At 39.6% G+C, this 18,389-nt stretch overlaps 1 protein-coding gene across 1 annotated transcript in view; it reads left to right on the forward strand.

Moving 5' to 3' along the window:
• Positions 1-18,389, forward strand: part of COP1 (COP1 E3 ubiquitin ligase) — a 139,918-nt gene that overhangs the window by 40,647 nt on the left and 80,882 nt on the right. The window contains exons 12-13 of the mRNA XM_085299692.1: positions 2,679-2,793; positions 6,334-6,469. Of these exons, the coding sequence (XP_085155818.1) occupies positions 2,679-2,793; positions 6,334-6,469 (251 nt within the window). The remainder of the gene's footprint in view (positions 1-2,678; positions 2,794-6,333; positions 6,470-18,389) is intronic.

An 18,389-nucleotide genomic window follows, 5' to 3' on the forward strand; every position in this document is an offset into this window, starting at 1 on the left:
TATCTTGCAGTGAATTGGTAATTAGGAACTTCCCTTTATTAGTTTATGAAAAATGTTTGTTACTGCCGCTGCTGTCTGTGGGCTTTAGCTTGGGCAAAGAGTTATAGCTTTGCCTGGTTTTAAAGGGTATGTAAAGCTTCAGTGGAGATTATGTTCAGAACTGTGATACAGTACGGTGTGTGTTTCGTCTCTATTGATAGTATTTGTCTTYGTACTTTAATTTTGCCTTTACAATGAAAAGAAATAGCGTACCCGTAATAGCAAGCACACAGAACAATCTCGACTTTTTAGTTGCTTTGTATGACAGCTTTATTTGTGTGAGAATAATCTTGTTTTTGTCCTTGAGAGTGCAAGATCTACACTCTAGTGCAAATTTGCTAATTAGACTAATGTATTTTTGGATGGGGAGTTAAGAGACCTTGAAGATCAGAAACTTCAAAGTTCAAAGACACTCATTCCAACAAGACTTTGCAGTGAAAATAGTGCTAAGAATATAAACTCTATTGCATTCTTTTTTAATTTTCAGTCATGGTACTAAATCGTACCTTGGGCACTGCTGGCAATAAGCTAAACTAGAATTAACAGCATAGCTTTCTTTCACAGTATAATTAGTTTTGCATTGCTTACAAATGTAAGAACATGTTCTTAGGGAAGGATTTGTGTATCGCAGTCCTACAGGACAATTTTTCTCTCAATTTGAGATTCAGAAATAGTGGAAAAGTCACATAGGCCCTTAGGAATTTTGCAAGTAATGTTTAGTTTTAATACCTTCTTCTGCTAGAAGTAAGGAGTTTGTGTACAGCTATGACGTTTTTTCCAATTCTTTTTAAGAATATTTTTTAGGACAGCTAGTAGAGTTCAGACAGCAAAATAACTCATGCTAACGCATTAATCCTAACTAATGCCCTCAACTAGAACAGCCAGAATAGGCTTCTCAGGTCTTATATTATAGTGAGCATTGAATAAAAAGCACTTGGGTATTTTTTTTTTTTCTGTCCTTATTTTTCGCTCCTGTTTTCCCAGTAATGCTTAACAAGTAGCCAGGGAGCAGTCTTCTTTACTCAATGTGTTTTGTACCAGCGTGAGCAGTTTAAAATACTTAGCTGCCCAGCACCTGATCAAAGTTGGGTAATACAGACTGTGTCTCAGCATAGCTGAGCTGCTGCGTGCTGGTTTGGGACCTGCTCCGGTGGAATTTTCCTCTTAAGGTGTACTGCTTAGCAGGGAAACTACTTAAAATGATTGGTTCCTTCCCAGTGTGGACTGGAACCAGCTAGCAGATCAGATTCAGACTTGGATTATATAATCCAGTTATACTGGGTTATTGTACCGGAGGCAGTGTCTYGACTGAAGTGATTGCTCCCTGATGCTCACAGTCATCTTGGGCCTTGATCATTTACATTATGTTTTGAGAGGCTGCAGCACTTGTGGGCTGGTGTGCAAAACTCATGCAAAGGTGCTATAAAACGATTCCATTAAATAGTCCTTAAAGCTGTAAAGATCTAGAAATTCATAGCTAAAAAGCATTGAGGTAAAAAATACCTTCCAGTGTTCTAGATGTGCTTTGAGATTGGGGTTGCTTTCAAGATGAAACAAGTTATCTAGAGCTTAAGTGCAATCAGCATGAAGCTGAAATCGTGAGTCACGATGTCAGAACGTAGCCGGGGCCTTCCACAGTACGTGGTGTTCGGAGGTTTCATCGCTTACGGTTTGGTGGAGGGGGTGTTGATTTGGGTTTCTTGTTTTTCCTTTCCCTAAAATGTTAGATTACTGTTCATGGTGTTACAAACTGAATTTCAGTGCGGTGTGAGCATCTAAACTTAGTTTAATGCTGTTCTTGGCTTTCTCGGCGGCTGCAGCGTAAGAGCGGCCCGTTCTCCTGCGTGGATGGAGGGGGAATTGTAACCGTTTGTGGCACCGGCTGAGCGTTGCTGTTAGTGCTCTCTGGACCTCGTCCGCTCGCGCTGCTCTTGTCGCGTGTTTTATATGCATAGTTGTATGTTTTGTATGTGATCAGGGACTTCACTAATTGTTCTTTAGGGAATCCATGAGTGAAGACTTGTTAGCTTTTTAATTCCATGAAGTTTCCCATTAGCTCTGAAAATGCAATAGTTGAAGTAGAAGATGTAAGCTTAAAACAAGGTGTTCTTCATGCTTCTTGTTGTAGAACTTGTTTCTCTTCCTGACTAGTGCTACAAACAAGAAGTATCTTGCTCTGTTTTACTTCAGGAGGAGAGCTTGTGTATAGTTTCARTGCTTTGCTGCTTCTGCTCCTCACTGTTACTGCTTGTGTGGGCTGGGAAGTACTTTTTATGATGAGTTTCATGGATTTCAGTGCAATCAGCCTTTCAACTTGATGGTGTCCTAGTCTGCTTCTATTTCTATSCTTGATTGCTTAGCTCCCCAAAGGTTACTAACTGTCTGTTCTGTGTGTGAGGCCAAAACCTGTAAATCTGCAGAGATTCAGAAAACTGTTTAAAAGCAGCTTTTCTTGTTTATAAACAGRGGGTACCCTAGTAATAACTGTATATAGTAGGAAGATGGTCTTTATCATTGTTTTAGACTTTTAGCCCTCTAAATAGTGTATGAATTGCTTATAATTTGGTAAAATCTATTGAAATAGAATGCAGGCCTGGCTTTACCTTTCTGAAGAGATGTATTCTCTGTTCTCCATTCAGACCAAAAAACAACCATGGTATAATAGCACACTAGCCTCAAGACGGAAGAGGCTCACAGCTCATTTTGAGGACCTAGAGCAGTGCTATTTCTCCACAAGGATGACGCGCGTCTCAGGTGAGTTCCTCTTGCATGGTGATCAGCTTGAGTGCTCTAAAAGAACTTTACTTTTGAGAAAGCAGCTTTCATTTTTTTTCCTGTGCAAGTGGTTCCTATAGGAATGTTGCTATCCATATTTACGCATGTTACTCAAACCACCTTTTTTCTTCTTGACTGGTCYTTGAGGTTTCTAAATGCAGAACATTTAATGCCTTCGTTTAGGAGGGGCACATATTGCATTGTAATGTGAAAGGGCATAATAGCCGTAATAAACAATTTCACTGATGCTTGTTCTAAAGATGCAAGTGCTTGAATGCTGGGTAGATGTGGTACAAATGCAGTAGTTAAAACACTGCTATCAAAATACTACAGAGGTGTAGACATAAACTGACAAATTATCCCATATTTAATATGCAGTAGGTATTAACCTTTTACAAACTTCCAGAACTCAAAGGTTATCCTGTATGTTGTCTCGATTGTGTGTCTCTGTTAACAAATGGCTTAGAGAAGTATAGAAGCTGAGCATGCAGCAGCTATCTCAAGCTCTTGTCCCATGGGGCACACCTTAGATTTAAGACTTCTTTTGTAGAAGCTCCTTTCACAATTGCCTAGATTGCCTCATTCATAATTCAGTAACAGCAGCTAAAGTAATTGTTACATAGTGGATGGATGGTTCCTAATTATATGACAAGTTTCTTTAAGAAACGAGCAGGTCAAATGAATGCCTCTTGAGGGAAAGGGAGGTTGCTCTGTTGGTGCCAGGGGGAAGAAACATGGTTTGGGGAGAAGGTTTAGGGCAATAGGCTGTGGCAGGCAAGTGATTTGCAGCACAGAACTGTGAGCCACAGTTCATGCAAAGGGTGACAGACWGCAGTGAGGAGCAGGGAGCACCCAGCTAGTGCTCAGGTGGTGGGAGAAACTTCCTAGGGACAAGAGGGAACCATGCAGAGGTGGTTGAGGTAGTGTGTTCTAGCTAAGCCTGGAAGTCAAGGACCAACSTCTCAGGACTCAGAGATCAGTAGGAGAAGTAAGAGAGCTGAGGTAGAAATGCTCTTTATTTTATTTATTTTTCTTCCCCCTTCCCCTGTCTCCCCCCCCTCTTTTTTTTTCCTCCTCATGAATTTAGTTTGTTTGCATTTCACCTGTTCTGAAAAGTTGGATTTGATAATTTTGGAATCCAAGTAAAACTTGTGGGGCATATCTACCTCAACACAGCAGGTAACTCCAGGTCTCATCAAGCACAGCAAAATTATTTTAAYAAAGAATGCAGCCTGTTGAAAGGTGCCTTAGTAGCTGGAAAATCGGATAAGCCAGTTGCATATGACCTGCTGGTTTCCTGTAAGRTGCTAACAAGTGCTTTGCAGGCTTCAGCTTCACAGATAGTGCTGTGTGAAGACCTCGCAGTACAATCCTTGTGATGCATAAATGTGTTTATGCTACAGTAATACTTTTATTAATCAAGAATATCAAATTGCTTTCCCCAGCATTCCCTTATGACCTTTTTCTTCATAATTGGAACTACAAATATGAACCTGATGAAACTAAACTTTTTATTTATGTATATAGATCGGCTGCACTAAAGGTGGAGGATTTGCAAGAGCATTTTTTTTTCCTAAATAAGGAGTAACTTGTGATATTTAATCAGTTTTTTTCTCTCTTAAAGAGTCATTCCTGCTTTTTGACATGTTTTAAGTAGGATTTAATATGGGTATAAAGCTTTTTGTAAGAGATGCCTCTGACTGTTCTAATAGGAAGTGGAGAAGTAATATAACTGTAATTATGAAATGGCCTTGCCCTTTGACAGGGAAAAATGTCTTGAAAGCTACCATTCCATTTTCCAGGTGTGGATATAGGATAAATTATAGAAAGACTGAATGCTTGATCTCTAAACGAGGGAAATGGAAGAATAGCAGCTATTCGCTCTTACTCAAGTGTCAGAGGCAGAAGCAGTCTTTGAAAAATACTGGCCGTTTACCTACCATCTCGTTTTCAAGCTGGTTCCTGCAGCGGTCAGGTGCTGATGACTTTAATGTGGGGCGGTACTTTGTTCACTTCCTGCCTTTTAATCCATCTGATAAGGGTGTGATGTATATGCTGGTACCCTTAAACATCCTAATTACTAGGCTTCACCTTTCCTTTATAAAATCAAACATGAAATCGCGTATAAGGGGTGCTTCAAAATGCTGTGCAATTGTAGATCAAGCTCTTTAGTTCCGAGGGAGGGGAATTACTGAGGTACARAAAATGTTTTTTCTTTATTTTCCCACAAGCAATCACCGCTATACTTTCCTGTTCCACCTTAACCTTTTCCCTTTTGCTCTCTATTTTTCACCCTAGTATTTCCAGAGCATTCCAGTAAGTTGAGCTTTATCTCTTATGCTACTGCAAAGTTACTTTTAACTAGTGCCTGGTGTTTGTAATTTGCACTATGTGAGTGAGTAGTGTGCATTGCTCTGCTGCTGCAGTCTACCTTGGCAAATACAGTGGTTTTAGGAGAAGGCAAGGTGGACGATACTGTGACTCGGCACCGTGGACTATGTGAACGGAAACACACTGCATTACATCTGTGAGAGTTATTGGGGTGAATAGTTGGTTCTTTTGCATTGTGTTGGCGAAAAAAGGCAAAGGAAACGTGTGAGTGTTAGATGAGGAAAGGGGCAAATTCCTGCAAATCCTGGGGGTTGTTACAATGCCCGAGGACTCTACCTAGTGCTTGACCTTATGGTTGGTACATGACCATATTAGGAAAGYCGGTTTGTCCGTGTGGCACTGCTGAGTTTGTTTTTCCGCTTATTTAGGAAATGTTAATGATTTAAATAAAATTCTGTTCGTTTACAGGAAGCATATGAGGAATGAGAATGACATTTAGGCTTCTATGCTGCAATTTAACTTCTGTAGTAAATGTTCCATTTTCCACAGAATATTTATCATTATTTTTCAAGCTGGCTCAGTTTCACCTTGTCTGCAGAAGGTCATAATTTTTGCAGAACTTATAGCACAGGGAGTCTTTTAGTTTCATGCTTGTCTTCCTTCTCCAGCCCTGAAACAACTCTCCCTTAGCTCTATTGTTTTTGGAGTAAGAAGAGAAATATTTGCTCCATAAGTATTTTGAATGTAATTGACACCAAATGGAGGCATATTGTAACCCAAATACAGGAAAAGGAATATATTTTCACCTCCATAAAATATCAGACATTCTTAAAATGCATTTTGATATGCTTAAAAGTCTYCTGTTAATAATCTTTCTGGCTTATGAGCCAGAAAGAATTTGCATAAAATGAGTGAGCTYCTCTACCTGGAAAAGCTGTATTTTGATTTCTAGGCAGGTTCTTAATATAGTAGCTTGAACCAGCCTTGTACTAGAAAGAATTTATGCTCTGAAACGTTCCCTGCCTTCAGTGAATGCTAGAAGTGAAAGAAAGAATAAAGGTTTTGACCAAGAATCCTCCCTAAATACCAAGCAGAGGTAGTGTCATGTGAACACTTTCATCTTGATGATTCTTGTTTTTGCTGAGTTTATCTTATTCTGTCCTCTGTGATTTTGCTGCCTCTCCCTAGATGACAGCAGAACCACAAGCCAACTGGATGAATTTCAGGAGTGTCTATCCAAGTTTACGCGCTACAACTCTGTCCGACCCCTGGCAACACTGTCTTACGCTAGTGACCTCTACAATGGTTCCAGCATAGTATCCAGGTAAGAAGTATTGAATTTGACAATGCATCTCATGAAGAGATATAAGCTGGTGAAGCCAGGCTAATAACTTGTGTTATGTAGGTACAGACCACATCTTGTTTAATACTTTCCAGTGGTTTCCCCAAGATAATTTTACAAATATATAATTATCATTCATCAGTGAAAGCACTTAGCTACTATACTGGGAAAATTTCTTCCAGGAGGTTTTGATCAGGACTAAATCTAGAACCTTTGAGATGCTGGTGAATGTCAAGTACATGATAAACATGAAGCCTATAATAGGCTGTCTTCTGTTAGTTGTGTTTTAAATGATGTAGGTCTAGTATTTTTAAAGAAATATCCATTTCCTTTGGTATTGATAGTTTTGCCTAAAGATCCATGCTGTTGGTTTAAATGTTGGTGGATTTGGTCATCATGGTAAGAATAAATAGCTGAGCTGCTTGTGATTGCAGTTGTTTCAACTTTGCTAAGTGCTGGCAGCTCTGCTTACATTGCTAAATGCTGCTGGGGCGGGCTAGGTGGTAAAAACCAACTGATAGCTCTGTTGTTGCCAAAGAAAGTCTGTACCCCCTGCCGCAGSGCACAGTCGTGTCCCTTGCACCACTGCGGAAGCTCTTTGGAGCCTGCAGTGTACCAGTTTAGACATTTAAACTAGCAAAAATGCTATTGACTGTCTTTTAACAGGATTAATTTCTAGTTTAGCACCATTAACTGCTCCCTGAGGGATCAGGCTTAAGAGAGCACGTGGGATGGAGAGGCTGGGACAAGCCAGCAGTCCGAACCTTAAACTGGTTTCAATAGCTGTGGAAGCATACCTTGGAGGATTTGATTAGTCTGGGTTAGCTTGTTCAGAACCGTCAGTGGTGCTGGAAAAAAATGATGCAGCATGTTAATTGAAATCTTTTCCTCRTGGTATATATGTAGGAACCAGTATCTTCTTATGGGCACACCTCACAATTTGTGTTTATCATTCACAATAACCTTGAAAGAGAGAAGTAGTACATCCCCATTTTATATATAGGGACCATGAGATTCAAAGTAGCAATATGTGACATCTTGAAAGAAGTACATACTTAATGAAATAATGATTTGAACTTAGGTTTTTCTGAGTCTTAGTCTAATGCCCTGAGAAGAGGCTATTCAGAGAGTGACAGAACAGCTTGGATGTTGTTGAAAGCCTCCAAGAAGCTTGCACTGTGTGAAGAAATTGAGGCATATGTAGCATGATTTTTTTTCTTAAAAAAGCAGCATTGATTCCTTGACTGCTGCAATATGTAGCTGGAATATATAATGTCCGAATTAGTCACAGAGGTCAGAACACAATAATCACTGATCTGACGTACGTTTAACCTGCACTGATTGGGTTCACACTGGCTGCAATGAAATGCAGATGGGAATCTCGCTGCACTGTAGACAAACTTCCTTAGCTACCAAGTTCAGCGTGGATTGGATTTTGCTCTCTTGCCCTTTCTCTTCTCCTTGACATTCTGCAAGAGCAGCATTTTTGTGGTATTTGGTTAGAAAATGCTGGAAAGGCAGTAAATCTCACTCCCGTTTTGAAGGCATTAGAATAAAATTCTTGGGYGAAATAAACATTTGAAAAGTATGTGGTTTATTGTTGCTAAAATGAAGATATATGGGGGCCATCCTCCAAGCCAGTGCTAGTAACAGTAGTTATTTAATGTTAAATGCATTTAACCAGAAAATATCTTGGCTTACAACTTAATGTTCTCCCCCGCCTATACTTTTTATTTATCTTCAGGTTTTTAGTATGTGAGCTGAGTAAGTCTGTTCACATTTGAGCATGTCCTTAAGTGCTTTGGTAAAACAGGGCTGCTCAGTGTGCTGCTGTTGTAGCTCACGTTAGCTTTTGGCTATACAAAAAGTTCCTTTGAAGTTTGAATCTGTTAAGAGTTTTCATATAATGTATGTTGGCCAACACTTCTGGTGTTCACCATTCTTCTGCCAAATTAGTAGGCTCAAGTTCAGAGAGAATCTGTGAATCTAGTAAGTGGGAGGTGCGTGTCTYGGCGCTGGCAGTTCAGGGTAATAAAAGAATAACTTTTAGGTGCCTACAGATAGACCAAATTAATTATCAGAGGCTTTAAAAAGCCTTCTTAGTGAGAGAAATGCAGTGAAAAGTCTTACTGTTTTTTCTGGTCCACTGTGCTGAGCCCTTAATCTGTTCATGGGGCGTGCTGCAGAAAACACTAGAAATAATGACAAAAAACCAAGTCTTACTGGCTAGCAATTGCTGTTGAGACCTATACACTTAAATACAAAGCARTTAAGAAACGAATCTTCCTCAATTTAAAAAAGCCCCTATATTTAAAATGAATATTTGAAACATGTTTAAGAATAAAAGTAGAACTGACACAAAGTTGAACTTCCTTATACTTAATTTGGTGAATGTGGTTTAAGAAAGAAAAGAAACTGATGTTACAAACTGACAGAGTGCGAGGGTGTCTGTTTAAGCCACTGCAGTTTGACATCCCGTGAGTGAACTTCCTGCTCAGTTAAAGCAATGCAAACCAAAGAGGCTTTTAATGTATGTTAGGCTTGTGTTAGAAGAAAGATGATGGAAATGTGTACAGTATCTGCAAAATCTTGATAGTTATTTAGAAGTGGGGGGGAAAATGGATTTATGGTAACAGGATGAAAGAGTGATTAGGATGGTGTATATAAGCAAACACCAAACTCCTAAGCTGAACGCCAGTATTCTCCAGAGCTCCTTGCCGCGAGCATGTTTATGAATGACCAGACTTTGCAGGGATGAGTAAAAGGTCATAGGTAACACAACGTGCATGCCTGCATATGATGGTGTTAGTAAAAATTCCGGGGAAGTACCAAGAGCGCTGCAGTTTTCTTTTGGAATGAAAATACAAATCGATGTTTGACTCCACAATGCCAGATTTCCCAAGTCTGGAAAATACTTTGCCCCAAAAGGCGAGCTATGAGCCCCGCTTCTCCACGCTTGCTGGCTCCACGTCAGCTCTGCTCTGTGGGCAGCATCCACACGGTGGCAGCCGTCGTTTGCAGTGCCGCCGGAGCAGGGCTGCATCCAGGAGGTACGAGGGGGTGGGAGACTGCTGATGCATGGCTGATACCTAGGCTCTGTCGTCTTTAACCGAAGTGGCTTGCTGCATGCGTGTTTTTGAATTAAGATCACAAGTCCAATGAAGAACTTCTTACTCTGCTTAGAAGCAGTGCTTGCAAATGAAAACTGCAACCCTCCCTCTTTTTCTTCCTTCCTTCCTTCCAAAAATAGTTGAGATTGAGGGGGAAGGATGTTCAATGAAAACATATCCAGGGCTTTGAAGTGGTCAGTCACTCAGCATTACTTTAACGTTAGGGAGACTTTCAGCATATTTGCAATACGAATGGACATGTACTTCAATATGGTGGATGTTTTTTGTATCCTCAAATCTCTTTTAAAAAGTTACTTATCCATTTTTCACAAGTATATTAAGATTGGTTAGAACTAGGCTAGGGAATAATTTTTCCATGTATTATGCCATCAGACAGAACAGTCATCAAAGCTTAACTTTTCTTCTCTCTACCTACTGTGGCAGTAAATAGTGGAAGGCTTTCTTTTAAAGATGAAACTGTAAACTGCAGCGTTAGCATTACAATGATTTATGTAGAAAATTGCTTTAGCGCTGTCAGARGCCTTCAGAGAATAATGTGGCAGTCTTTCATACTAAAAAAGAAAGGCAGAAAAATCCAAGAAACAGACTACGGCAAAAACTGTCTGAAACCTGGTCATCAGGAAGCTGGTTCTCCCTACTGGGTAGTTTCCAAGGCTGGTAGAAACATAGGTACTTGTGTCCCAGAAAGCCCTGGATCTTCAGGTAAATGGTTGTCAGCTTTTTGTAATCCACTTGGATTTCAAATTCTGGGCTGGCTATCTRCTTCTCTGAAAGGTCTCAAAAGGATGTCCAAACGGGTTTGCACAACTAAGGCTGTGTTTACTTAGGAGCTTAGTGATACACTCAAAGGAACGCATCAGAGTTGTCCTTGTTCTGCTGAAACTGTACTGAACTCCTCTGCTGGAGCTTCAGATCAAGCTGCAGTGGTTCTTGCTTTTGGGGCCTGGCTTCTTGCTGTGGGGGTCTGCTGTTTTTATACTGCTTTTTGTTGCATTACCTCCAAGTAATGGACAGGATACGAAGAGGCTTTTCTTAGCATTCAAACCATACGGTTAGGTCACCATTTCAAGATCATATTTTTGTGTTGAGCCTTTCAATAAAGTGAACTGAAATCCTTCCTTTGAATCCTTTCGAAGGTAAGATTAAAAGAAAAAAATCCATTAAGAGTATGTTTTCCATTTATTCACTGAACCTATTCTGGTTTTTTCCCCCTTTTAACTTTGGACTAAAAGTGCTTTTCCATGTAAATTGAGATCCATGCTTAATAAGGTACTCTTCAGTTCTGTGTCAACCATCACTAGCTTTTCTTTTTTTCTTTTTCTTTTTTCTTCCTTTTTTTTTTTAATGCACTGGACTGGTTTGGATTAACTGAGCCTTTTTTTTTTTTTTAAGTTTGTGACCTAGCAGTGCTTCTGTTTTTGTGATGAAGATAAATGTGTGAATGAGTTTGTTTTAGAGTACAGTAGATGCTGCTTTTTGAGAAGAAGAGAAATGAGATTATTTATTACATCTTGTGTTAAATCAGTGGGGTGTTTTTTGTTAGTTTAAAGTTGTGGAACAATCTATCTTATTCTGAGTATTCCTGCAACTGAAAGGAAAAAAGAAATGCTTGGATAAAGAGGCTTTAACTTCAAGATTACAAAGGAAACTTAAAGTGTAATATCCTACCTCTGTTTAAAGCCTGTATCTCTTCTGTAGTTTTGTTACCTTATTTTACATGAGAACTTTACTTTCTTTTTCTCTTGAATGCTGAGCTGAGAGATTTTCTAAGGCATAATTGTGGTCTGGATCCCTTGAGCAGAGGTTAGGTATGATTTGTAACCAGAAGAAGGGTTATATAGATGTCAGAGCTCTGAATTTAGGGCAGTCTCCACTCAGTAATATAACTCTCAAAGTCCTACAGATAGATAGTAGCTGACATTTCTTTTCAGGTTTCATAGCCTCTTTTGTACTGAAAGTCTATCTCCAGTCTTGACTGGAAAAAGTAAATCTTATGATGACTTTGACACTGCACAGTGAGTGCACTTACAAAGTGAGTCAGAAAGTAGCTCTTGAATCTACATGAGCTTTCACTTTTAGGGATAAAATTTACATAATTTGAAATTGGTAAGTTAATGAATGAAAGTTTCACAGCCACCAGTGGGACCTTATTTTTCCTAGTAATTTCAAACTGTCTGCTAGTAGGAAGATCCTTTTCCAGAAATCTCTTAATACTTCAAAGCTGTCTCCAGCTGCAGATAATTAGATGACTTTTTAAAAATTTAAATCAAATTTTGTGCTTTTTWAAAATAAACAATCTATAAGATATTGTAGCATACTTAACCAGTTTGGCAATCAGTTTTTAAACCAGGTGTATTAGGTAGTGATTGCTTTTCTTGATCATTCCTCTTTTTTTATAACTTTAAGTTATTTAAGCTAATTTATACATGTGGTAGAAAATTGTCTTGTGCATGTGTTGATCAGCTACAGCACTAGGTAGTCAAGTATTGGAGCAGCTTGCTCAGGTTTTGCAGAAACATCCGTCCTTGGGGGTYTTCAGTAGTCGACTGAGTAAAGCCCTGAGTCTGGCCAAAGGCCTGACTGTGCTTTGAGCGGAAGGCTGGATCAGAGACCTCCCAAGGTTTCTTCTAGCTTGAATTAACCTATATTCTTAGGTATTGTATCATTATGTAAAGCATAGGAAGTTCTGCCTGAACGTGAGGGAGAATTTTTCCTGTGAGCATGATGGAGCCCTGGGACAGGTTGCCCAGAGAGGTTRTGGAGTCTCCTYCTCYGGAGATCTTCAAGGCCCGCCTGGCTGCAACCCTGTCTAACRTGCTCTAGGTGACCCTGCTGAGCAGGGGGGTTGGACTAGATGATCTCCGGAGRTCCCTTCCAACCTTACTGATTCTATGAAAGCAATTTGTCTTTAAATGCAGTTTAAAAGATTTTTTTAAAAAATCATTCTCACCTTGATTTATTTCTTTCCCCTMCTTCCCCCCATTACCTTTTCCAACTCTTCCTGTACTCTTGACGAAAGGCACATGATCTGGTTATTMAAACTTGAAGTTCTGTTCCCAACTTTTTGCCAAGTATCTTCTTCTTGCCTTAGGTCTTGAGAAGAAGCAAGTGGCTCATGTGGTTTTGCACATATCGTGCAAAGTGAAATTCATGCAAAATACTCTGGGATCCTCTGCTTAAGAATGCAGGTTAAATGCAATACAATCGAGTTATTAGGATGAGACTGGGGTCTTGTTGAGGAATAGTTTTGTAAGAGTGCAGAAATTTAAAAAGAGTGCTACCATGTCAAGAATGTCCCCTCTGAGATTAATTTTTAGGATGGAGGGTACATAGCATGTAGAAGTGGCATTGCGTCGTTGCAGCTACCTCTTTCGTTATCAGAACAAAAATCTTTTCTGTGAGGCTGCTCCTCTTCTGTTCTCCTTGTGTTCCCTACCAGGTGGCCATCATCAGGCACTAGTGTTGTGTTTTGACTTTAACTGGCAAACCGTGAAGGCTGCAGTTTCACAGCAGCTTCTATTTGGAAGCTTCATGAGGAAAKCACTGATAAAAGGCAAGGAGAGATTTCCCATAACTTCTGTCCTGCCCCCCCCCTCACCTTCCCACAATTTCACAACTTTCTTTTGATGTTGAGCACTGACACAGTGAATTTTGCATCTAACTTCTTGAAGAAACAAAGCGCATCCTTAGCAGAGCACAAGTTTGTAATTTTGCTACATTGCTCTTAATTCTCTAGCAGTATTTGTAGGAAATGCCTCGCTTTGCTAGTAGAAGATAATCGGAAAAGAATTAATGTCCCTGGATTTTTTTTTCCTTTCTTGCTTTCTAGGGGAGTTAATTTGTTATGGTGGATCATTATTAAAAAAAATGACTTAAGTGGTCTGCTAAGGCACATCAAAGCCTTGAGCTAATGATAAATATTAACACAGACAATATTAATAAATACATAATTAATTACATATTAATACATTAATAACAGGCTGTAAGACAAGAATACTTTGAATTTGTATGTTGCTTAGGTATTTTGTAGAATAGCTTAAGGAGAGACACCTGATAKTCTTAGATAGCTATAATATGCACGTGTATACATTTATAAAAATGAAGGTGGAAGCAGGATCAAATTTCTCAGTTTGAAACTGTGTGAAACAATATCCACCAGTACCTTTAATTTTTTCTAAATAGTTAGGTGTGGATAGTGTAGAGAACACTGACCAAAAAGATTCAAAATACCATCAAAATAATCTCCCGAAACCGATTTGGCAGTCGGACTGAAAATGTTTCAAATGGCGTTTAGCCTCGTTCAGTCACTGCCAGGCAGCAAGACCATCAGAATTAATTGTTTCGAGCCATTCTCTGGCTCCTCGGGACTGCTCATCTGYGGTGTATAGAGATGATGTTTATGAAAGGCAATGCCCTGATTCACCAAGCCTGTTGGATTTAGCTGAGGCATCTAAAGAGGTTACTGTCTCTGGCTGTCCTTCCGGATGCTCTGCTACAGGGTGTCTGGCAGACGAGCTGATGGTGGCGTCAGATGAATTCAGAAGCCCAGGTTAATAAACTGAAAAAATAAAATCTTTGGTGTAGTAGAAAATGAGTTTCCAACCTTTAAAATAAATGTAGAAGGCACTTCAGTGTTTATCCCAAGAGACTGAGTTCCATCCTACTTGATAGCATTATTTTGATAAGCTAATACTGTTGTGCAGACAACCTTGCAACTGTCCTGAATTAGTCTTTATGTGTTCCCTCCCTGAAACCTGTTCCGTTTGCAGTTTGGGAAGAGGCTACGGTCGTCCCTTCCAAGAAATGTTTCCCAAGCATGAGTGCAGAAAGAGGAGGAAGGTGAATAGGATTGGAGGTTTAAAACTTCTTCCACCATARTATTTTGCATCTTTGAGGCAGTTCTCACACTATTGTCAGAGCTGCTCATAATGTGTTGTCTCAGCCCAGCTGGGAGAGTTGGTAGATACTGTTTTTCAAATATGCATAGCGTGTGCAAAATATTACAGTGGACAGACTGATAATTTTCCTGGAATTCTAAATAGCGTCATAAGAAACATTCTGCATTTAACTGCTGGCATTTTTAGTTAACATTTTTCTGCTTTAGCTTATTTAATGTGGTGTGTGTGGAAAAACTGAATCTAATCCTCATTAACTTGCATGGTAGTTTTTTGCTTGACTTTGGCTCGTTGTACTGTTGTGTATCTGGCATATAAACCCTGGGATTGTTGTCGTCTTCTCGTCAGCATGCAGAAGAGCATCGCCTAGCAGTAAAGAGGCTTTTCATCAATATGCTTTATATTCAGTTGCTTGCAAAATTCAGTAGTTCCCCATAGGCTTCCCCATCATTAATGCTAATTAAGCARAGTTCCACTGAATACACATGTGCGTAAAACTTGCAGAGTAGAACAGAATGGCTATAGAATAGCTATACAGCCTCATAGCCAATGTCGTAAGTCCATCRCGGCTTTCTGAGAGATCTCAGCTCTTACTTGGAGGAGCTAGGTCCAGGATCATTTCACCTTGTTTCTCCCCCCCCAGCAGAGAGGATCCTGGTTCTCAAAGTTTAGCTATTGCAGGAAGGACAGTTACATAGCATAGTACATACTCTCACTGGATTAAAGAAAAGAATAATATTATTGTATTTGGCAATGACAAAGCATGAAAGTAGCTCTTGTTTTGATTTTGGAACTCTTAAGATTGAACTAAACTTATAAACTTCTTTGATTCCCGTTTAATATTCTTTAAACAAGCTCTTTATGGATTGGGAATATTAGTCTCTATTAGAACTGATGGCATTTCATTACACATGAAAGGATGTTTTTATTAGCATGAGGTAGGCCCAGAATTAAATCTAACTATATRAATTTGTTGGTTTGATTCTTTCTATACTTTTCCATACTTTTCCTCAGTTGGAACAAAATAAAACTCTAGACTATTCTTTCTGTGAGAAAGATGCTAAAARCAAGATTCCTAAGTGAAAGGGAAGCCCAGAACTGAGGTCTGCCCTTGTTCGTGCACTGCAGAATTCAATGACCAGTGATAACGGCCTTCCCTGTTTTTCACAACTCTTCCTATTAGCCTGGAAGCAAAAAGGTAGTCAACCCGTGAAGAACTGAGTCTTCAGTTTCTGTTTTTGATGCCACGAATAAAGGTTGCTTAAGAGGCGCTCTTCCTATGTGATGATTAAAGCTGGAAAGAGGTGCAATGGYAGGGGCAGGTATCTGAGGTGCTCTCAAACACCATCTGCAGAACCTAGTGCTGGAATATCCCTAATGGCTCCAAGAAACAGCATCAAACTAAAATGACTTGCGGTCCTTTGTGCTCTTGGTATAAAGATGTGCCATAACAAAAAATGTAGCAGTCTGGACTGTTGGTTGGTAATGTTCCTGTTTATGCTCCCACCCTGGGAAGGAGGGAGATACCATTACAACAGGAACACTGGTTTTCCCTGCTGGTGCTGCTCTTAGGGTGCCATGTAGAATCTCCTGGAATTCAGTGCGTTGTTATCTACTGGAGATGAGTGGGAAGAGACTGTCTGTTGGCTCCAGCATTTCAGCAAGTCCAGTGAAGTTAAAACTGAAGTCTTGCTCTATCCTCCTTCGTCTACTGCCTTGGTTCAGAGCCAGATCTACCTTGTGCACTGTTGTGGCAAGCTGACTSTGATTCTTAAAGTCAAACAGTGAAAAAAACAAGAACTCCCCTGTATCAGCTCAGGAAGCTGTGCAGCTCGCAGATACRATGCCCTGTGGTCAACGAGGCTTCTCTCGGTTGTGCTCCTGCTGTCTTGGAACTGCCAAGCCCTTCTGCTCCCTCTTTCTTGATGCCATTCTGTTAATGGACAGAGAATCATGCCATGGGCATAGGAAAACTAACAGTATTCCTTTATGGAAAACGATATCCTTAATTTTGGGTGGGAAAACTCACTTTATAAGGTAAATTGCCCTTGCTAGAAAGGAACTTGSTTAAAATAGAGGTCTGTGAATAATAGTTGTAACTGAGGCTCCGTTATCTTTTCTCATGAAAAGCAGGATGTTGAGGTAGGGCATATGTAGTATTGGAAGGGACTCCAGGCCTAAAGATTTGTGCTAAAACACTAGGATTTTTCCCATGGCCAAATAAAAATAACCTCATTATATGCATTTAGTCATTGATTTGGGTGATGGAGCTCTTGGCGGTGGGAAGTAATTGAGAGAACTGCCAAACCCTCAGAGAATAGGAAGGATTTCTCTGGTTTGAGCCATTCATTTGTTTACATGTTCGTTTTCATGTGGTAGGAAGTGAAACACAGTGGCAGAGGTGGTTGTGGACTGAAGTACTTTTGTTCAATTAACACAGCTGTATATATTCTCCTGTTCTCCTCCCTATGTTTCCTTTCTATTGGATTAAGCCCACAGCTACTATAACTGAGATTACCCTAGTGACTAACTTATGACTCAGACTTTCCAGAGGCTTCATATCTGGGAGCTCTTATCTTGTGAGAATCCAGAGACAAATCAAGGCACTTAGAAACTTTGAAAGACCAAATCTGTTCAGTTTGATGGTTCTAACCCCAGGCTGCTCTGGTCCAGAGGAGAAAACATTTCTATCCCAGACTGTGGCATAGGAGATGTCGTCATTCACAAAATCAGTGATGGACAGTTTTAAAGATCACCTCCATCCTCCATCACCTCCATCCTCCAGATAGCTTTTAGACCTGTTTGAACATCTTTTTTGTGTGTGTACTTGTTGCCTGCTTGGGCTTATTAGTTTGGAGGTGGAGAATTCCTATAGCTTCCCCCCCCCCTTTTTTTTTGTTACTTTTCATACCCATAAAGATCATCTAGGACTGCCTACAGGTGAAGAAAGTGCATCCAGTTTACCTTTTGAAACAAATGAATATACAAACACCAGATTTAACCTTTGCAAAGTGATTGGTTAAATAGCTTTTTAGAATGTTCTGTGCTCTGTCAAGTAATCTCTTGGGATGAGACTCATCCACTGAAACAAGTTTTTATCAGGTCTATGTTAGACTTGAATCTGATCCATTAAAAGGCCATAATTATAACAGCTAGGACACCTTTAGCTTGATTAGAAGAAAAATCTGGCAACTTTTGGCTAATCTGGGGGTTGTATCTAACCAGTTTGTTTCTTGGGCATGAAAGTGTGTGTTATGTGATAATAGAATGCATTAAGTGGGCTCTCCTTTTATGTCGATACACAGGTTAAATACAGTCTAGARAGCTGAAGGGGTGTTTTTCCTTAAAATATAGGTATTGAGGTAACCTCTCTGAGATCATGGTACTCTTATTCAGCTTATATTTTGGAAAATTTATTTTCTGGGACAGCTGTTTGAATGGAACATAATGAATGTGCCACACTAGAGGCATATTCATATAGATCACCACGGTGGTCTATACTTGTTCCTGCAGTGCAGCTTAAAGACTTAGGGATAGCAACAGTGACCTAATTTAAGTAGTACATTTGAATATATGAAGAAATGAGTGATTGATGCAAATGTTGCTTTGAAATAAAGTTTTTAAGCAATTAAAGAAAAATGTGTTCATCCACTCAACTTTAGCACAACAGTATTTTCATATTGAAACTACTTATGCTTTGTCTCAGTGCCCTTTGTTTCTATATGTGACAAAACTTAGACTTTGAGGTGATGGAGTGCAAAATATGATCACTAATTGCAGCCTCTTATGCCTGAATATAGCTTTGTTTCAAAATCTACAAATTAGTATGCTACTGCATACTTAGACACTAATTGCTTTGCCTAAAATAAGTCTGCT

Source organism: Rhea americana, unplaced genomic scaffold (genome assembly GCF_003343005.1).
Source record: "Rhea americana isolate MKP2758 unplaced genomic scaffold, rheAme1 scaffold_151, whole genome shotgun sequence".
NCBI lineage: Eukaryota > Metazoa > Chordata > Aves > Rheiformes > Rheidae > Rhea > Rhea americana.